This window comes from Prionailurus bengalensis, chromosome D2 (genome assembly GCF_016509475.1).
Source record: "Prionailurus bengalensis isolate Pbe53 chromosome D2, Fcat_Pben_1.1_paternal_pri, whole genome shotgun sequence".
Lineage (NCBI taxonomy): Eukaryota > Metazoa > Chordata > Mammalia > Carnivora > Felidae > Prionailurus > Prionailurus bengalensis.
In genome coordinates, this window is record NC_057351.1 from 7,612,152 (window position 1) to 7,629,293 (window position 17,142).

General features: G+C 42.4%; 1 protein-coding gene across 5 annotated transcripts in view; it reads right to left on the reverse strand.

The window, feature by feature from the left end:
- The window catches only part of RNLS (renalase, FAD dependent amine oxidase), a 330,346-nt gene that overhangs the window by 66,791 nt on the left and 246,413 nt on the right, over window positions 1-17,142 (reverse strand). For 2 of the 5 annotated variants that reach the window (XM_043598008.1, XM_043598007.1), the window contains exon 7: window positions 793-1,980. The exons of the other annotated variants lie outside the window; for them this stretch is intronic. In XM_043598008.1, coding sequence (XP_043453943.1) covers window positions 1,828-1,980 — 153 coding nt within the window. In that variant the 3' untranslated portion in view covers window positions 793-1,827. Of the gene's footprint in view, window positions 1-792; window positions 1,981-17,142 lie in introns of those variants that run through there. 5 annotated transcript variants of the gene reach the window in all.

Here is a 17,142-nt window from a genome sequence, read left to right on the forward strand (position 1 = left end):
GAAAATAAAGAACACAAGCATTGGATAAATTTTGTTTCCTTATTTGAGCATCAGGAAATTGGTCTTTTCCTCGCAGAGAGGGATCTAAATGTAAGATGAGTTTTCAAAACGACTGAAATGATCCACCTACTAGGCAGGGCTGAGTCTTTTCCCATATTTGCCACAGAGGTCTCAAAACAGATGCAGCATTATTAGGCAAACATACTCGGAAGGAATTGAGATTTAAAAGCCCTCAGTAATGACTTAGAAAAATCTTTTCTCCAAGTAACTCACCCCAACTTTATAAGTCATTTCCCTTCTCTTTTCTTTGGAGGATGTGCATTCATGAGACAAACGTAACACTTCCTCAGACTTCAGGACGCTCTCTGTCAAATGGCTCCAGAATTACATTCATTAAAAACAAGACGGTTAACACGTTCGAGTCTTTTCTGCTAGACTTTAAGGGTAAAACCAAATTGATCAAATCGGGGCAAAATGATTAAAGGAATCTCAATATTCTTCATCATATCACACCAGAAATCACTTAATTTCCCCTTTTCTTTCTCTGCTTTCAAAAATAAGTGACATTGACCATATGTAGGCATTTCAGTGTTTCATGAGTTGGTTGCTAAAAGGACATGTAACAACATTCCGTAGGGTCACAAAGCCTGCTTTGTGCTACAACATAAGCAATTTCTGCCCATGCTTTCAATGTGTGTGTATATATGATACAAGGCATGTGAGTGTGAAACCTTCAATACCACCAAGGTAAGAAGTATTTTGTTGAACTGTTCATCGTCTGAGAGGCCGCAATAATGTCTTTCCTTGCACAATTATAAAATAGCACTTGCCATTTTGCTTTTCAAATTAGCAACAAGTAGCTTGTTTAGAAGGCCGGGGATCAATTTCTCTGCAGCCAGTCATTGGCAGGAAGCATGTGGGTCACTGAAGCATGTGGGTGATACGCTGAACCACTAAGCTGGCAAATATTGAACTATTTTAAGTGCATCTATTTTCTAGCTCAGTAAATTTTCTTGTTGTATTAAATTCATTAAACCTGACACAGTCTAAATGCCACAGCGCATCCTGGAGAGCGCGTGAAGGTAACAGCACCAGCCATCAGGGACAGCCGAAGATAAAGATCGATATATTTTCTCTCAGTTTGTGTTTAATTGTTACTTTCATATTAAGCCTGAATTTTCTTTTTAAGTTTAGAAACTATCGTAAGACTTGGAAAGTCCAGTTGAATCTGGTTATTTTCTGAAAATGTGAAGACAGGTTTCTTTGTCAGTTGATTGCCCTCCAAACCACAATCCTGGAGATGATGACACCTGAGACCTACAGGTCAGGATCATTTAATAACTTGAGAGACACAGAAAGAACCCTCCGTTATCCACAGTTCAGGGGAATCGAGTAGTTCGGCAATCTGCAAAAACATTGAACCAAGGTCATGCTCGAAGATTGAAAATGAAGATTTGATATTAATTATTCTTTATTTGGAATTGAAATTCTCAAAAGAATCAAGGTTTTGGAACATCAACTATTATTTTGATTTGACATACTTTTTTTGGGGGGGGGAGGGTTATTTGTTATTCTTAAACATTATTTTTTATTTTTCTTTAACAAGGAGTAATCATGGCAATTCAGAAACCCCCTGAAAGGTGTACTGTACAGAGAATCTTCATTGCAACTTGCATTGTAACTATCAAAATTACGAAATCGATTTTATACTCCATACGAAAAATTTTCCAGTAATTTCTCTCAGCAAAATAGAAAACAAAGTAATCTCTCACAGAGAACTGTGAAACCAGAAACCCCAAGCACAGGTAGAGAATAAAGATCCAGGGGCTAAATTTGGTTCATTAAAGCTTCTAGAACACACAGGGCAGAAGAGACACAGCCGTCGAAGTTGGACTGGGTGAACCCATCCCCTCCACACACAAGGAAAGGTTCCCGATGAAGAGTCAATTGGCCATGAGAGTTGGCAGGAGCACTTATCACCTAAAAAAGTTAAAAACAACAACAACAGACAAAAGGATTGCGATTGACGTTCTCTGCCCCATTACGTGATGTCAACACTCACCCGGGGAGTTCTCTACCTGCAGAAATCACGCTCGCTCTCAAGGAACAACGGCGCACAAAACGAGGACCCCTAAACCCCTCCCCTCACCCAAGTATTTACACCGACCTTCTCAAATGTCGACACTTTCAGGTGGTTGATACACTTAACCCAGGTGTGTTGAACTTCAAAAATAGTAGGTCACGATATGCTCAGTTAGTTGAAGGTACACCATTTTTTTTGATAAGGAGGGGGAATGATATTTGTGAAATCATTTACCGATTATTGAGTCCCGGCTATGTGCTAGACAAGGTAAACAGAGCAGAGATTTAAGGACTGTATCCCGAAGGACTTTCCAGCCCAGCACGGTCTGCTAGCATATAACAGTGTCTAAGGGCTAAGACAGGGTGAGTAAGAGGGTGCTACCTTGGGGAGGGAGGGGTGCCCAACCCAGCACAGCCGGATAAAGAAACCTTCAAAGGGGAGGTGACGGGTCATTTCTCTTGAGTTCTGCCGGATGCATGGGAGTTTACCAGTGTAGGAAACAGGCCTTTCCAAAGAGAATGAGTAGCATGTGCAAAGACCCCATAGTCCATGGGCAAGAGAGAACAATGTGTGTTTAGGAAACTGTGGGGTTGGTCACACTGTGTGTGTGTGTGTGTGTGTGTGTGTGTGTGTGGTAGGGCTACTCAGAGGAAGGGACATGGCTGAAAGGCAAGTTAGGAGGCATTTAGTGTTTCAAAATTAAAACGTATAAAACTTATAAACACAGGTCTATTAAAAATGTAGAACTGACTTACTAATAAGCCAAAAGGGAGAGAATTAGCTGAAGTCTGGGATTTATTTTATTTTATAGAACCAGGTTTATAACATTTGAAATGGTGAAAAGGGCATAGAGGTTATTTCCTGGAGAAAAAAAAATATATATTCTCAGACTTGGGATGAGTGTTGCTAATAAGCTTTGAGAGCTGGGAGAGTGAGCCGGGTGGTGGGGGGTGAACAGAGTCGTTTTGGACACTGAGATGATTTGGCCCCTAAAGCACCCCAAGCCCCTAAAATGCAAATCACACAAACTTATTATAAAGGCACTCTCTGGGCGCCTGGCTGGCTCGGTTGGTAGAGGATGTGGCTCAATCTCGGGATTGTGAGTTCAAGCCCCACATCGGCGCTAGAGTTTACTCAAAAAATAAATATATAAATAAAATCTCTTCTCCTATGAAAAAAAAAAGGCAATCTCGTTTGGGGTTGTTTCCCGGCACAACTTCAGGGGATGCCATTCACACAGACGACAACGTGGCAGTTCTGGTCTCTTACACGTTTTCACGGAAAGGAACAGACTAAGGCCCACGAAGATTTGCTATTTTAAAAATTACCAAAAACAAAAAATAATCAAGAAACATACCAAATACTATTTGGATTATGGGGCTGAGATTTGGTTTTAGATAGGTTGAGTTAGTACATGCTTTTACAACTTTTTAAAACCAGAAAAACTTTGCAGAGGTTTTTCAATTTACAGGCCATATTTTGCTTTAAAAAAGAGGTTGGGAGGGCGCCTGGGTGGCTCAGTCAGTTAAGCATCCGACTCTCGGTTTTGGCTCCCAGTTTGAGAGATCGAGCCCTGCACTGGGGTCTGCACTGACAGTGAGGAGCCCGCTTGGGGTTCTCTCTCTCCCCTTCTCTCTCTCTGCCCCCATCCCCCAAGATAAATGAATATACTTTAAAAAAAGGAAGTTAGGTACAGCTACTCCTTTGTTGAATCCCTAAAGATATGGACGTTTAAAGTCCCGTGTTGCGCATATTCGATGTAAACTTTGAAGAGTGCCTTCTCACTTTTCTAGAGGCCATCTGACAGGAGCAGCACCTTTCACACACGTTGTAGATAATCTTTGTTTTAAATTATGCCGTAGTTTTAGCTTATTGTGTTCAATTGCGATTTCATTTTTTCCTTGCTTTATTGAGGTATAACTGACAAATAAAAATTGTATATATTTAAGGTGTACAACGTGATGTTTTGATATGCGTGTATACATTGTAAAATTGTTGTCATAATCAAGTTAACATATCAGCTCATATAGTTTCCATTTTCTCTTTCTTTTCTTTTCTCCCTTCCTTCCTTCTTTCCTTCCTCTCTCTTTCTCTTTCTCTTTTTTCTTTTCTTTTCTTTTCTTTTCTTTTCTTTTCTTTTCTTTCCTTTTCTTTTCCTTCCTTCCTTCCTTCCTTCCTTCCTTCCTTCCTTCTTACCTTCCTTCTTTCCTCTCTCTCTCTCTCTCTTTCTTTCTTTTTTTCTTTTCTTTTCTTTCCTCTCTTCCTTCTTCCTCCCGCCCCTTCCCTCCCTGCCTTCCTTTTGGTGAATCACATTACGATGTATCATCTTGGTGAATTTCAAGTATACTATACAGCCTTGTTAACTACAGTTGTGTTGCTGTATGTTAGCTCCCCTGAATGGACTTGCTCTGTGTAACTGAAACTTCGTACCTTGGACCAGCATCCCATTTTCTCTCCCATGGCTCCTAGCATTCACTGCTCTGCTCTCTGTTTCTATGGGTCTGACTATTTTAGATTCTGTATATAAGTGAGATCACGAATTGTTTGTCTCTCCATAGCTGAGAATCTTGAAATCAGCTGAAACGATCTTTGAGAGGCTCAAAGAGACAGCACAGAGGACAGACACTGAAGAACAGACCTGGGCGTTCAACCAGAACCTTTAAACTCCTACTTTAGACAGAATTTAAACAGGTTGGATTATTTGATTTGTCGGTGAAATACTAAGGGAAGAACAAAGCCTTTAGGTTCTTATATATATTAATGACTTCAGAATGCGGTAACAAATAGTTTGAAAGCAAGGGAGGCTATAGGAACACTCAAAAACCAGATGAGGATGGGAAGAAGCTTGGCAGTCTGGTGCCATTGAGTAGAGGGGCAAAGAATTTTTTGACCCTTAATAGGCCCTGAGGGTGCCTGCTATGTTTTCCTGCATTCACTAATGCTCATGATGATGTCCCAGTATCCAAGAACCAGTCCTAATATGCATAAGATACTACTTGTGAGCATTTCTCGAATGTTCACCACAGGCCAAATGCTTTACGTGTGCACCCGTTTCATGAACACAGCAACCCTGCAGGGTGGTTACGACTATTCTCATTTTATAGAGGAGAACACTGAGGCTCGGGAAGACTGTCACCTGTCCCAGGACAGAGAGCTAGGAGGTGAGGAAAAAGAGACTCGGAGAGAGCAAGCAGACTCTGGAACTCATCTTTTTAACACTTTCAGAAACATTTCCACGAAGACGCGATTTAAATGAAACAAACACAAATGTGTGAGAGTCACTGACAGTTTTACGCATCTGGAAAACTCACATAAATGGGACAACTCATCCATATACATGTGTACGTATGCACACGTGTATAATACAAAAGAATGCATGCATGTATGTATGTATAATTTTTAAAACAAAACAAAAAATTTGACAGCCTCTTAGCTTAATGCACCTAGAAAATTCACATAAATGGGATAACCCCTTCATATGTATTCATATATACATACGTGTGTGTGTCTTTGTATAATGGAATTCTATTTGATGAGTGGCATTTTGAGTGGCAAATGCCAGATGGCAGGTCACGTGGCTGGAAGACCCGGCCACCCATGAGCCGGTCTGCAGTTTGGAGGAAATCAGTCTCCCTGCGTTGAGGTGCGACCGTCCATTTTGCAATCACCCAACAAGGAAAGTACGGAAACACGAAGCGTGTGCTCGCAAGTTCTTTCCCCTGAGTGATGTAGATGGCCCCTCGCTGGAGGGGCACGCGGTGGCCAAAGCCACAGGCTGTCACTGCGCTTCCAGCCACAGTGAGGAACCACAGCTCAATGGCTATGTTTCGGACGGGTGGCACAGCTGAACTGCCCCCTTGGAAATCCAGGTTGTGTCTGGAGGGTCAGAAAAAAGTCCTGCTGTATCAGCTGACGCTCTGGGTCGCTAATGCAACGCTTCTATATGCTTCAGTGATGACTGGACCAGACATATAAATTCGAAGCAGAAAAAGGAGTTTTATTTCTAAGCTGTCTTAGCCCCTGCGAATGTGTTTTACGCCTCTCTCCACCTGCGGCACAAAACGGAAACTCGTTGGCTCCCCGTGGAAGTCCTTCCATGACCATGTCTTCCCTCCATTCAAGCCTCCTCTCTTGTCCTGCCTCTCACCTTCCGCCATGTGTCCTGTCTACATTCGCCCTGACCTTCTGCAGAAACGCCCTTCCTTGTCATGTTTCTGTGACTTTGAACGAGCCATCCCACGCAGTGACGTTGTAGTTCTTTCTTCCCTGCCAAGAAAATTGCTCATCCCCAAAGAACTAACACAAATGTCGCCTGCTCTGAGGTCTTCGTGCCCTGAGAGGCAGGCTAAGTATCTTTTCAGGGTGTTGTTTTTATCTATGATGTTACTTGTTAGTTTGCACTGTAATTACGTCCGGTCTTGTCTCTCTTCTAGATTGTGCGCTTCTAAGAGCAGGGCTTGGGATGCACTAATCCTTGTATCCAAGTCTGGGAACGGTGCCTAGCCCCTATTAAGTGTGCAATAAATGTTTATTGAGTTTTAAAAAAAGACAATATTGTACACACAGTTGATCAAATGAAGGTCTTCGCAGGGAACCATCTACACAAAAAGTGTTATTCAGAGGCTCCCACAGGGCTGGGAGCAGCTCAAATGGAAGAGATACTGTATTTAGAATGTTCTCAATAATGATGAATGAAGGGCTGTCCTCTCCTCGCGTCTCAGGCTGTGAGCTGCTTTATGTGAACATCTTGTGTGTCATGTATTAAGTGGAATCACACAAAGCTGCTGATTCTGTACGTCAGGAATGCTAAATGTTGTCCATTTTTATACAGTTTAACCTGTTTCTTCGTACCATGCTTATTAGCTATAATGATATACACAAAAAGTGTTTTCATTAAAGATGAAAAGAGAGGCACAGACAAGAAGGCTAACGGCGACTTCAAAATGGCGATTACTGGGGCATGTGGGGGGTCAGTTGGTTAAGCATCTGACTTCGGCTCAGGTCATGATTTCATGGTTCACAGGTTCGAGCCCCGTGTCGGGCTCTATGCTGGCAGCTCAGAGCCTGGAGCCTGCTTTGGATTCTGTGTTTCCCTTTCTCTTTGCCACTCCCCTGCTCACGCTCTGTCTCTCTCTCTGTTTCCCCAAAATAAATAAACATAAAGAAAAATTCAAAATGGCGATTAGTAACAAAGCAAAGGTGATAATTAGCAAAAAAAAAAAAAAAAAATTCCAGTACACACACGACTATGCACATTCTTCCTTCCACACCTAAGCTGACAGCAAAAGACGGTCCTCGGGCTGTCAGACATCTACCCAAACAGAACGATCTTGCTGTTTGGCCGAGAGCATGGCTGTATTTTAAGTTGATTCATTCTAGTGGACTGTCCAGCCCGAGATTTGGTTCCTTAAAACCCACCTTTCTGAAATACGGCACTAAGTGATACCCATGCAGAGCTGGGCAAGAACTGAGGTCTCACAGAGTCTAATCTTAGGTGTGCAACCAACCTGATAAGAAAGTGAGGACAACGTTTAAACAATCAGGCTGTTAACACTGCATTTCCTCACTTGTCACGAATGCAAATTATACCGCCTTTCATTGAATCTAAGGCACCGTCGATTGGATGAGGCACCAATATTTTACGTACCAGTGAGACGGAAAATGGTGGCAACATGACACCAAGCTTCACACTTACTAGAAAGGCTCTTTTAGACTTATCTACAAGTAGATCTTATGCCGAGATAGAAAGGAAATAAGAGGGGAACACAGGCTCAGCCCTTCCAAAAACGTCTTCACATATAGAGTGTGACCCCTCTGCCCTTTAACTCAGAGTTGTCCACATCCACGGTCTTCCCCACATCGTCCGCCCCCTGCGCCTCCTAGAGCGTGGGTGACGGGTGACGTGACATTTCTTACATGGGTGACCCACCGAATTGTTCATGCTCGCATTTTCTTTTTTTAAGTAGAGTGTTTTATTTATTTTTTTAATTTGTTATTTTTTTTTTAACGTTTATTTATTTTTGAGACAGAGAGAGACAGAGCATGAACGGGGGAGGTTCAGAGAACGAGGGAGACACAGCATCTGAAACAGGCTCCAGGCTCCGAGCTGTCAGCACAGAGCCCGACGCGGGGCTCGAACTCACGGACCGCGAGATCATGACCTGAGCTGAAGTCGGACGCTTAACCGACTGAGCCACCCAGGCGCCCCCATGCTCGCATTTTCTGGGAGCCACTGATACCTGTCTCGCAAGTTCTGAACCATGCACTTTCTCTTCGGTGGGAAGGAGAGGTCTTCCGAGGGTGAGAGCCACCACGACTCGTATGCTTTTCTCAAATGGTCCTCAGGTAACCTGCTCGTTAAAATATCAAGGGGCTGCTGTGGAGGGAGGTCCCACGTTACACCAGCCGAAATCGCCAAGTTCACACGTGTGAAAACAACCTCCTGATGTGTCCTGATGCATACCGACTTGGTGGCATCTCACAACGGGTGAAATAATGGCAAATACAAAATGGGGGAAGGGGAGAAGTTTGGTGAGTACTTAATGTGAGTAAATGCCTGGCAAGTCTAACGATAATGAAAAACAGGATTCTTTAAGCAGGGCCTTTCCTGGTAACGGCGTCTCGGGTCCAGACACTGGGGTCTTCAGCATTGCTGGTTTAGAGCAATGCCAAACCCCAAGAAAAGGCGCAGGCTCAAGTGAAACTGACAGAGACAGACCGGTGAGCAGAGAATCGACTTGCTCCTTCGAACAGGTAAATGGACCGATTCCAGGACCGGGTGGGCAAATCTCCTCAACCGTGTCCTAGATGATCGGCGTGACCCCGCGAGCCAACTTCTGGCAGCCATCACTAATTGACTGTGGCGTTCTCTCCCGCTGAGCCCAGAAGTGGCCACAGCATCCTTCCCACCTCATTGCTTCAGGCAGCCACGACCAGTCCGTCGGAGTTGGCACTGGAGGGGGAATCCTGTAAACCCATCCTGGGTTAGAAGACTGCAAACACGGAATTAGAAATAAGTGAATTAAATATTCTTCGCTGTTTTTTGTTTTGTTTTGTTTTCTCTTTTCTCGTTAAGCCAGGATAGTCTGATGCATCGCCTTTGTCGAAACCAGACATGTTTCAACGCCAAGAATTAGGAGCACACCACGAGCCATTTCCTCTGGACGATGCCAGGGGCCCAATTCTAATTTTTTCTAATAATCTTCTAATCATCATCTACAGCCCTTGGTTCTTAACCTCCCTCCACACCGTCATCCCTCCACAGGTCACACCGGGGCTTTGACTGCCGGGTGAAGATACAAGGCACGCATTTTGGCTACAGCTGCATGCTGCAAATGTGAGCATCACAAGTATCAGGTCTTGTGGGAAAAGCAGAGTTGGAACAGATCTTCCAAAACTTCTAGAACCCTGACCCAAGCACTCACAAAAACAATACCCATCCTAGTAAAGTGACTAGCACAAGGAGTGTTCTCCTAGCCTCTGCGTCTGGTGATACCTTTGCAGCCTGAACTCTGCTTCCTCCTCCAAGATGTGGGTCCCGGGGGAGAGTTGCTCCGAAAAGAGACCATTTCGATCTAAATTTAAAATATCGAGGAGGGAGCCTTCATCAAGGCGTCATCTCACTAAAGGGGAGACATCTTTGCGAATTCTTCATTAGCACTTAACAATTTCCCCAGAGAGTTGACCGTGGCAGGAACCCCAACAGTTGTCAAGGCCACTGTGACAACCACCGTTTGCCCTAAAGAAAGGCACCTCCGGAGATTTTTCAAGTTTTTTTTCTCAGATTTTCCTATTTGCCAAAGCTTCGTCTCTGCTTGTGAGAAAACTTACCCCGGTCACTTGAAAACATAAACACGTACGACACCAATACGATCCCCCTATGACCCTAATTTCCTATTTCTCAATTGCATTTGAAATAATTCACATTAAAAAAAAAAAACCCACGTGCTACAAAAGACTGAGCAATTTTATGACTCTCTTGTGTTACATTACGTTCCGGAGGGTCACGTTCATTGGACGTGGGATGCCTGGGTCTGGACAAATGGAGATGTCTGAGGCATCACTTGCACTTTCGATAGCCACACTGAATATTTAAGTTGATTTCTATCAATTTCAGTGTCTGAGGGTGTCTCTTTCCTCCGATTGTCCCCGGAGTCCAGGGAAACCTGATTGTCTCCTGGATGCACACTAACTTGGTTGGGGCAAACTCTGAGTGAACATCTCCTTTTGCGGGCATTTCCCCAGACCATTGTGTGTGGGGGGTACCGACCACACTGGCAATAAGAACAGCAAGGAAGGCTGAGATGCAGTGGGGCTGATTCATACATTTCCTCACTTCCTCTCCTCGGCCGCCAGCGTAAACCTGAACCCATGCCATGGTACATAAACAGCAGAAATGGAATATTTGGTTAACTTATTCTTTTATAGCCCCGATGCAAAGCTCAAAGGTAGCGGTTCCCAAAAGTCAATCTATGGCAAGAAGAGGAAAAATAAGGAGAATTACGAGCTTTTTCACGGAGCCGAATGTATTCTATTTATAAATCGGGTATGAGGTTACATCTTTACTATTTTTTTTTTCTTTTGGTTATCCCTTCCATTAAATTCTGGAGGCTGTGTTTGTGCTTCTCAAATTCTTAAGGGCAGAACGCAAAGATAGCAATATTATACTGCTTCCCAAGACATTTAGAGGGATTTTACCGGTCCATGAAATAAAAACACTTGGACTGTTTTCCATAAAGCCGGGGTGCGCGAGGGGGAAGGGCAGAGGGGAGGCTTTGGAAAACCACCAGGAATCTCAGGTAACACTGCATAACCTTTGGTTTGGACTTGGTGAGTGGATGAGCAATTTTTAAAAAATGGAATAAAATCTCGTGTACGACTCATTTCCCAGAAACTTGCGAAGCCCCTCCTGCAGCCAAATATTAATCTAAACAGAACTAGAATCTAGGGTAACACGTTCTTCCTCTGTTCACCTGTGGCTGAACACTCGGGTAGTAAACACAGGGCTGCAGAGAAAAATAGGGATGGGGAAAGACTTAATCAAACGTAGAATAAATGTCTGCCTTCACACTCTATGACCCTAGAGAGAAAATGTTGTTTGTGTTGATTCTATGCATACATCTCCCCATTCCCACCATATTCTCAAGGCACTGATTTTAAGCATCTATCATATGCCTGTTTACAAAAAACGGGGAGAAATGTAAACAAATGAAGAGAGACGAGGGACTGTGCTGATGTTAGTGGAAACGTCTGTTTACGTATTTATAAATGAGGATCCAGCCCAGGGCCTCAGAGCAGGATGAGACCTCATTGTTGGGTCAGTTGTGAAAAATATTATCAACCCCTGAGCACTGGTTTTTTTCTTGAGTAAAAAAACTGTGTTCCATTGGCTAAATTAAAGATGTAATGTTTCTATGCTTTTATTTTATAAAAGTCCCTTTGGGGACTAATGGAAATACAATAAAATGTTGCTGATTCCTCTACACTTAACTCACCAAAATGCAGTTTGGTAAGAGATATTTGTTACTGAAAAGCCTTGCGTGTCCTCAGAAATCGTGAGCTACCAAGGCTGTTTTATTCATTTTTGTATTCCCAGCATCTCTGACCCCGCTGAACGTGGCTGCTGTTGAATAAATGTTTGCTCAAAGGACGTGTGCATGTGGGCCAACAAAAAAACTAATTAGAACTTACGAAGGTTTTAAAGTCTCAGAATTCAAAAGGTCTTTAAACATGGAGGAACTTTTTTTCTCTCTTTCTATGAAAATAATTTCCTTTGGTTTTTCAGTCTCTAAATTTTCCTTTACCTTCTGAGTTATGCTATTTACTTCCTTCTCTTCTATAACACTTAACACCTGCCAGTTGTCATTTAGTTCTTTAGCACTTGAACTGTCCAGGAGACAGCCCTTCGGGCCCCAGACTCCTTGTTCTGATGGCCCGAAAGCGGAATCCTCTGCCTCTGTCTGGCTCACCTTTTGTAGGTACCAGGCAAAGTCACCAAGAATATCTGAATCAGCCTGAACTTCAAAGAGCGAACGAAGATGGCTTCCCACCCAGACAATTCAGCCTCACCTTATAAAATGCTACTTACTGTTAACGACACCCTGGGAAGTGTGTAAGATATCACTAGATGAGCGTGTACGTATGAATATGCATATGTGTGTGATAGGATCTACAGAAGTTTGTCTTTTCTTTTTTTAATGTTTATTTATTTTGACAGAGAGAGAGAGAGAGAGAGAGCATGAGCAGGCGAGAGGGAAGAGGGTGACAGAGAATCTTAAGCAGGATCCACATCAGCGAGGAGCCCAATGCGGGGCTCGATCCCACAACCTGAGCCAAAGAGTTGGACGCTTAACCAGCTGAGCCACCCAGGTACCCCTGCCTTTATTTTTAAAAATGGAGACCCTAGTGACATGGTCCATGATATTTCCAGTTTAATGTCAAAGCTGCGGTGAGCCTGTGCAGACATAGTTACTAAATAATCCTTTATATAATTTTCTTTCCTGGGACACAGTGAATATATTCTAGAAAGCTATAGGTGTCAGGGAGAAAAGAAACCAATTTTTCTGGGTGACCTAGCCAATCTATGTCTATATTAAAAAAAAATTCTCTCATAGAACAGTCAACTCTCTGTGCTCAGATTTTTGTGGTGCAGCCAGAAATCATACACATATGGAATATATTTGCTGTATTATTAAGAAAAGTGATGATACGGGTTATTTCTTAACCATACGTTGCATATTATTGAAGATAAGTCTTACTGAGAACTGGGATAATCATGATAAATTGGAGTGCCGATTATTCCGCTTAGTCTATTTTTAGATATATTTCCTTAAAAAAGATTGCACTCCTTTTGGCCACTGATTTTTGAGGCTCTCAGTCCTATATTATCTTAGTTACAGTACTTAATATTCGTAAAGAGCTTTATCAACACACGGGTGCTTTCCCGCAGAGATGGTACATTTCTAATTGGTTCTTACGCGTTATGATCATTATCTCATCTTGCTCCTGTTCTATTCGTCTCTCCGGTGTTCTATTATATTTAATGGTGATTTCATAAGCCCGTTTCTTTGTCGTGCTTTAGGGGAAAGTTTGCTTGTGTTGTGGGCTCCTGGCTGCGGGGCTGTGTATCTGGTACCACAGAGAGCCGCTGTAAAATGACTATTGGTTGGAATACCCTATATGGGAAGAAAGTGATGTGGTTTGGCCAATCCTCAGTGGAGCTTTTCACTTTATTGGTATTTGTCTATTCTATTTTAATAAACCATGGGGTAGATGCAGGCAGAAAGTGCCACAAATCAATTATATGATCCACGCGGCAGCTCTAGTGGGGGCTTCAACTGCGAAGGACGCACTTTGCTGAAATTGTATATTCAATTCCTGAAGTCCGCATTAAATCCGTTTAGATCTATTCTACCTTTCAAAGTCCAGGAATCACCGGAGCGGTCTGTTTCGATGAGGAGTTGTTCACAAGTACACAATAAAGAATGAGATACTGTTTTCTCTAGTGCTGTTGCAGTAATAACAGACGAAACAACAGTCGCATTACAGTCCCCTTTAGAGTTTTTAATTTAATAGAAAATTGTCCTGCCCTTCAGCAAGTTTTCGTACATGCACGCATTAACTCTTCAAGCATGTGTCGTGTTCCTAGCACTTACCGAGCCTGCGGAGGGGGCTGAGGGCACAGACACCACTTCCTAGCCATGAGGTGACCTACCAGATGGGGATCCTTTTGTTTTTGCCTAAATATAAATGTTGCACCACAGTGTCTCAAAGGATCCGATTGCTTGGCATCCTAGGATGCAGAGGGCCAAACATGCTTTCGATTTGTGCGTCTGGACATAAATCTAAAATCATCCTTCCTACTCAAGTGAGCCTAATCACTACTTCTCCCCCGTTTAACAGCTGTTCAATTCCCCACCAGTTCAATCCTTGTCCCTTCTCCCACTCCATTTCCCGTCCTCTTCCTGAGGACCCAGAAGAATGGCCATTATTTCTTTCTGATCCTCACTCGTGCTGAACGGCCCCAACAGCTTTTTGTTTGCGCTGTGAGAATTTTGGCCAAAAGATTGCCGCCATTTTGATCTTCGGATCCAGAAACAACCTCCTTTCTACTGTTAATACTGTGAAATTAAAAGAATCAACACTTGTGCTCCTCAGAGAGACAATAATGGAGGATAAAAAAACCAGGGGTTTTAAAAACCAGCTTAATTGGGTGTGATTTATATGCAGTGAAATTCACCCTTTTTATGCTCACTGTTCTATAAATTTCAACAGTATACACAGTCGTGTTAACTACCACAAATACAATATAAAGAACATTTCTGTCACCCGCCCCCCCGCCCCCCCCATTTCCCTTGTGCCCCTTTGTAGTTCATTCCCTTCTCCCAATCATAGCCCCTGGCAACCATTGATCAGTTTTCTGTCCCTACAATTTTGCCTATTCCAGGAAGCCATACAGGTAGAATGATACAATAGACAGCCTTTGAGCATGGCTTCTTTTGCTAAGATAATGCTTCTGAGATTCACTCATGCTATTGTAGATAGTAGTGGCTTGCTTCATTTTATTACTGAGTATTTTTTCATTTACGGATGTGCAACCTTTTGCCCATTTACCAGGTGGTTAATACTTGGGTTATTTCCAGGGTTTTGGGGGGTTTTTTTTGGCAATTATTAATAAAGCTGCTATGAGCATTTGCAAATAAGTTTTTATGTGGATGCATGCCTTCATTTCTCTTGGATAAATCCTGAAGGGTGGGGTCCTTGGGTCAGATGGTAAGTGTATATTTAACTTTGTAGGAAACTGTGAAACTCTTTTCCAAAGGGGTTGGGGCCATTCCACATTCCCGCAGTGACAAGTGAGGATTCCATTGACATCCTTGCCAGTGCCCGGTACCTTCAGAGTTTCTGATTTGAGCCACTCTACTAGGTGTTCCATGGCATCTCATGGGGGTTTTAATTTACATTTCCCTGATGACCGATGATGTTCAGCATTTTTTTGCCATCCAATCTCTTCTTTTTTGTGGCTATCCATAATAGCCACTGGCAAACACTTATCTGCTTTCTGTCTCTATGGGTTTGCCTATTCGAGACATTTCATATAAATGGAATCATTCAAGATGTAGCCTTTGTGTCTGCTGGTTTCTTTCACTTAGCATGATGGTTTCAACATTCATCCACGTTGTAGCATCTATCAGTGTCTCATTGCCTTTTTTGGTCCTTCAAATGTTTAATATGTATATTTCTGTATAATTTCCCATAGGTCTTCTTCTTAGAAATATGTTGAAGACATATTTCCCACCTAACAAGTGATTTTTTTAATTGAGGTATATTCATTGCTTTTCATGGCTGAATAATAGTCCATCTTACGGACATGCCATATTTTGTTTATTCATTCATGTCCGTGATGGATATCCGTGCTGTCTCCATCTTTAGTTATCGTGAACAGTGCTATAAGTTGTTTGTGTATACGGTTTTGTTTGAACACACGTTTTCAATTCTTTTGGGTATACGGGAGGAAAATAGTTTGGTCATATTGCAATTCTATGTACGATTTATTGAGGGACTGCCAAACCGTGTTCTAGTGTCCAAACCATTTTATATTCTAGCCAGGAAGGCAGGAGCATTCCAGTTTATCCACATCCTTACCAGCATTTGTTCTTTTCCTTTTTCTTTCCTTTTTTTCAAATTACAGTCATCCTAGTGGGTGGGAATGGTATCTCATTACAGTTTTAACGTGCATTTCCCTAATGACTAAGGACATTGGGCATCTTTTCATGGGCTGGCTGACCATTTGTATCTCTTCTTCGGAGAAATGTCTACTCAAGTCCTTGACCCATTTTAAAATTGATTGCTTGATGGTTTGCAGTTGAGTTTTTATAAGAGTTCTTTATGCATCCTGGATTGTAGACCCTTATCATATAAATGATTCACAAATATTTTCTCCCATTCTATGGGTTATCTTTTTGCTTTCTTGATAATTCTTGGATGCACACAAGTTGTGACATTTTGATGAAGTCCATGTTATTTACTTTTTCTCTTGCTTATGCTTTTGATGTTATGTCAAAGAAACCATTGCCAAGGGTGAATATTTACCCTTACGTTTTCTTCTAAGATTTTTATGGTTTTAGCTTGTACAGTTAGGTTTTTAATCCACTTGGGTGAATTTTTGTGTGCGGTGTGAGTTCAGGGTCCAGCTTCGTTCTTTTGTATGTGGATATCCAGTTGTCCCACCACAGTGTAGACTGTTGTTTTCCATTGAATATTTTTGGAAACTTATCAGAAATCAATTGATCATAGGTGTGCATTCATTTCCAGAGTCGTGGTTCTATTCCATTAATCTATAGGTCTATTCTTATGCCATTACCACATTGTTTGGATTAGGGTAGCTTCGTAGTAAGTTTGGGAATCAGAAGGTATGAGTCTTCTAGCTTTCTTTTTTTGAGATTGTTTTGGCTATTTGGGGTCACTTGCAACTCCATACAAATTTTGGGGTATTTCTGAAAAAGCCAGTGGGAGTTTGATAGCAATTACAATAAATCTGTAGATCACTTTGGGTAATATTGCCATCTTAAAAATATTAAGTCTCCTGGGGCACCTGGCTGGCTCAATTGATAGAGCATGTGACCCTTGATCTTGAGATCATGAGTTTCAGCCCCACGAGGGACATAGAGCTTACTTAAAAAAATAAGTAAGTCTCCCAATCTATGAACACACAGTGTATTTTCCTATATTTAAGTCTTTAATTTCTTTCAGCAATGCTTTATAGTTTTCATTGTAGAACTCTTACATGTCCATGGCTATATTTCTTTTTTTCAACGTTTTTTTTTTTTTTTTGTTTATTTTTGGGACAGAGAGAGACAGAGCATGAACGGGGGAGGGGCAGAGAGAGAGGGAGACACAGAATCGGAAACAGGCTCCAGGCTCCGAGCCATCAGCCCAGAGCCCGACGCGGGGCTCGAACTCACGGACCGCGAGATCGTGACCTGGCTGAAGTCGGCCGCTTAACCGACTGCGCCACCCAGGCGCCCCCATGGCTATATTTCTATCTCTTCTTTAGTGAA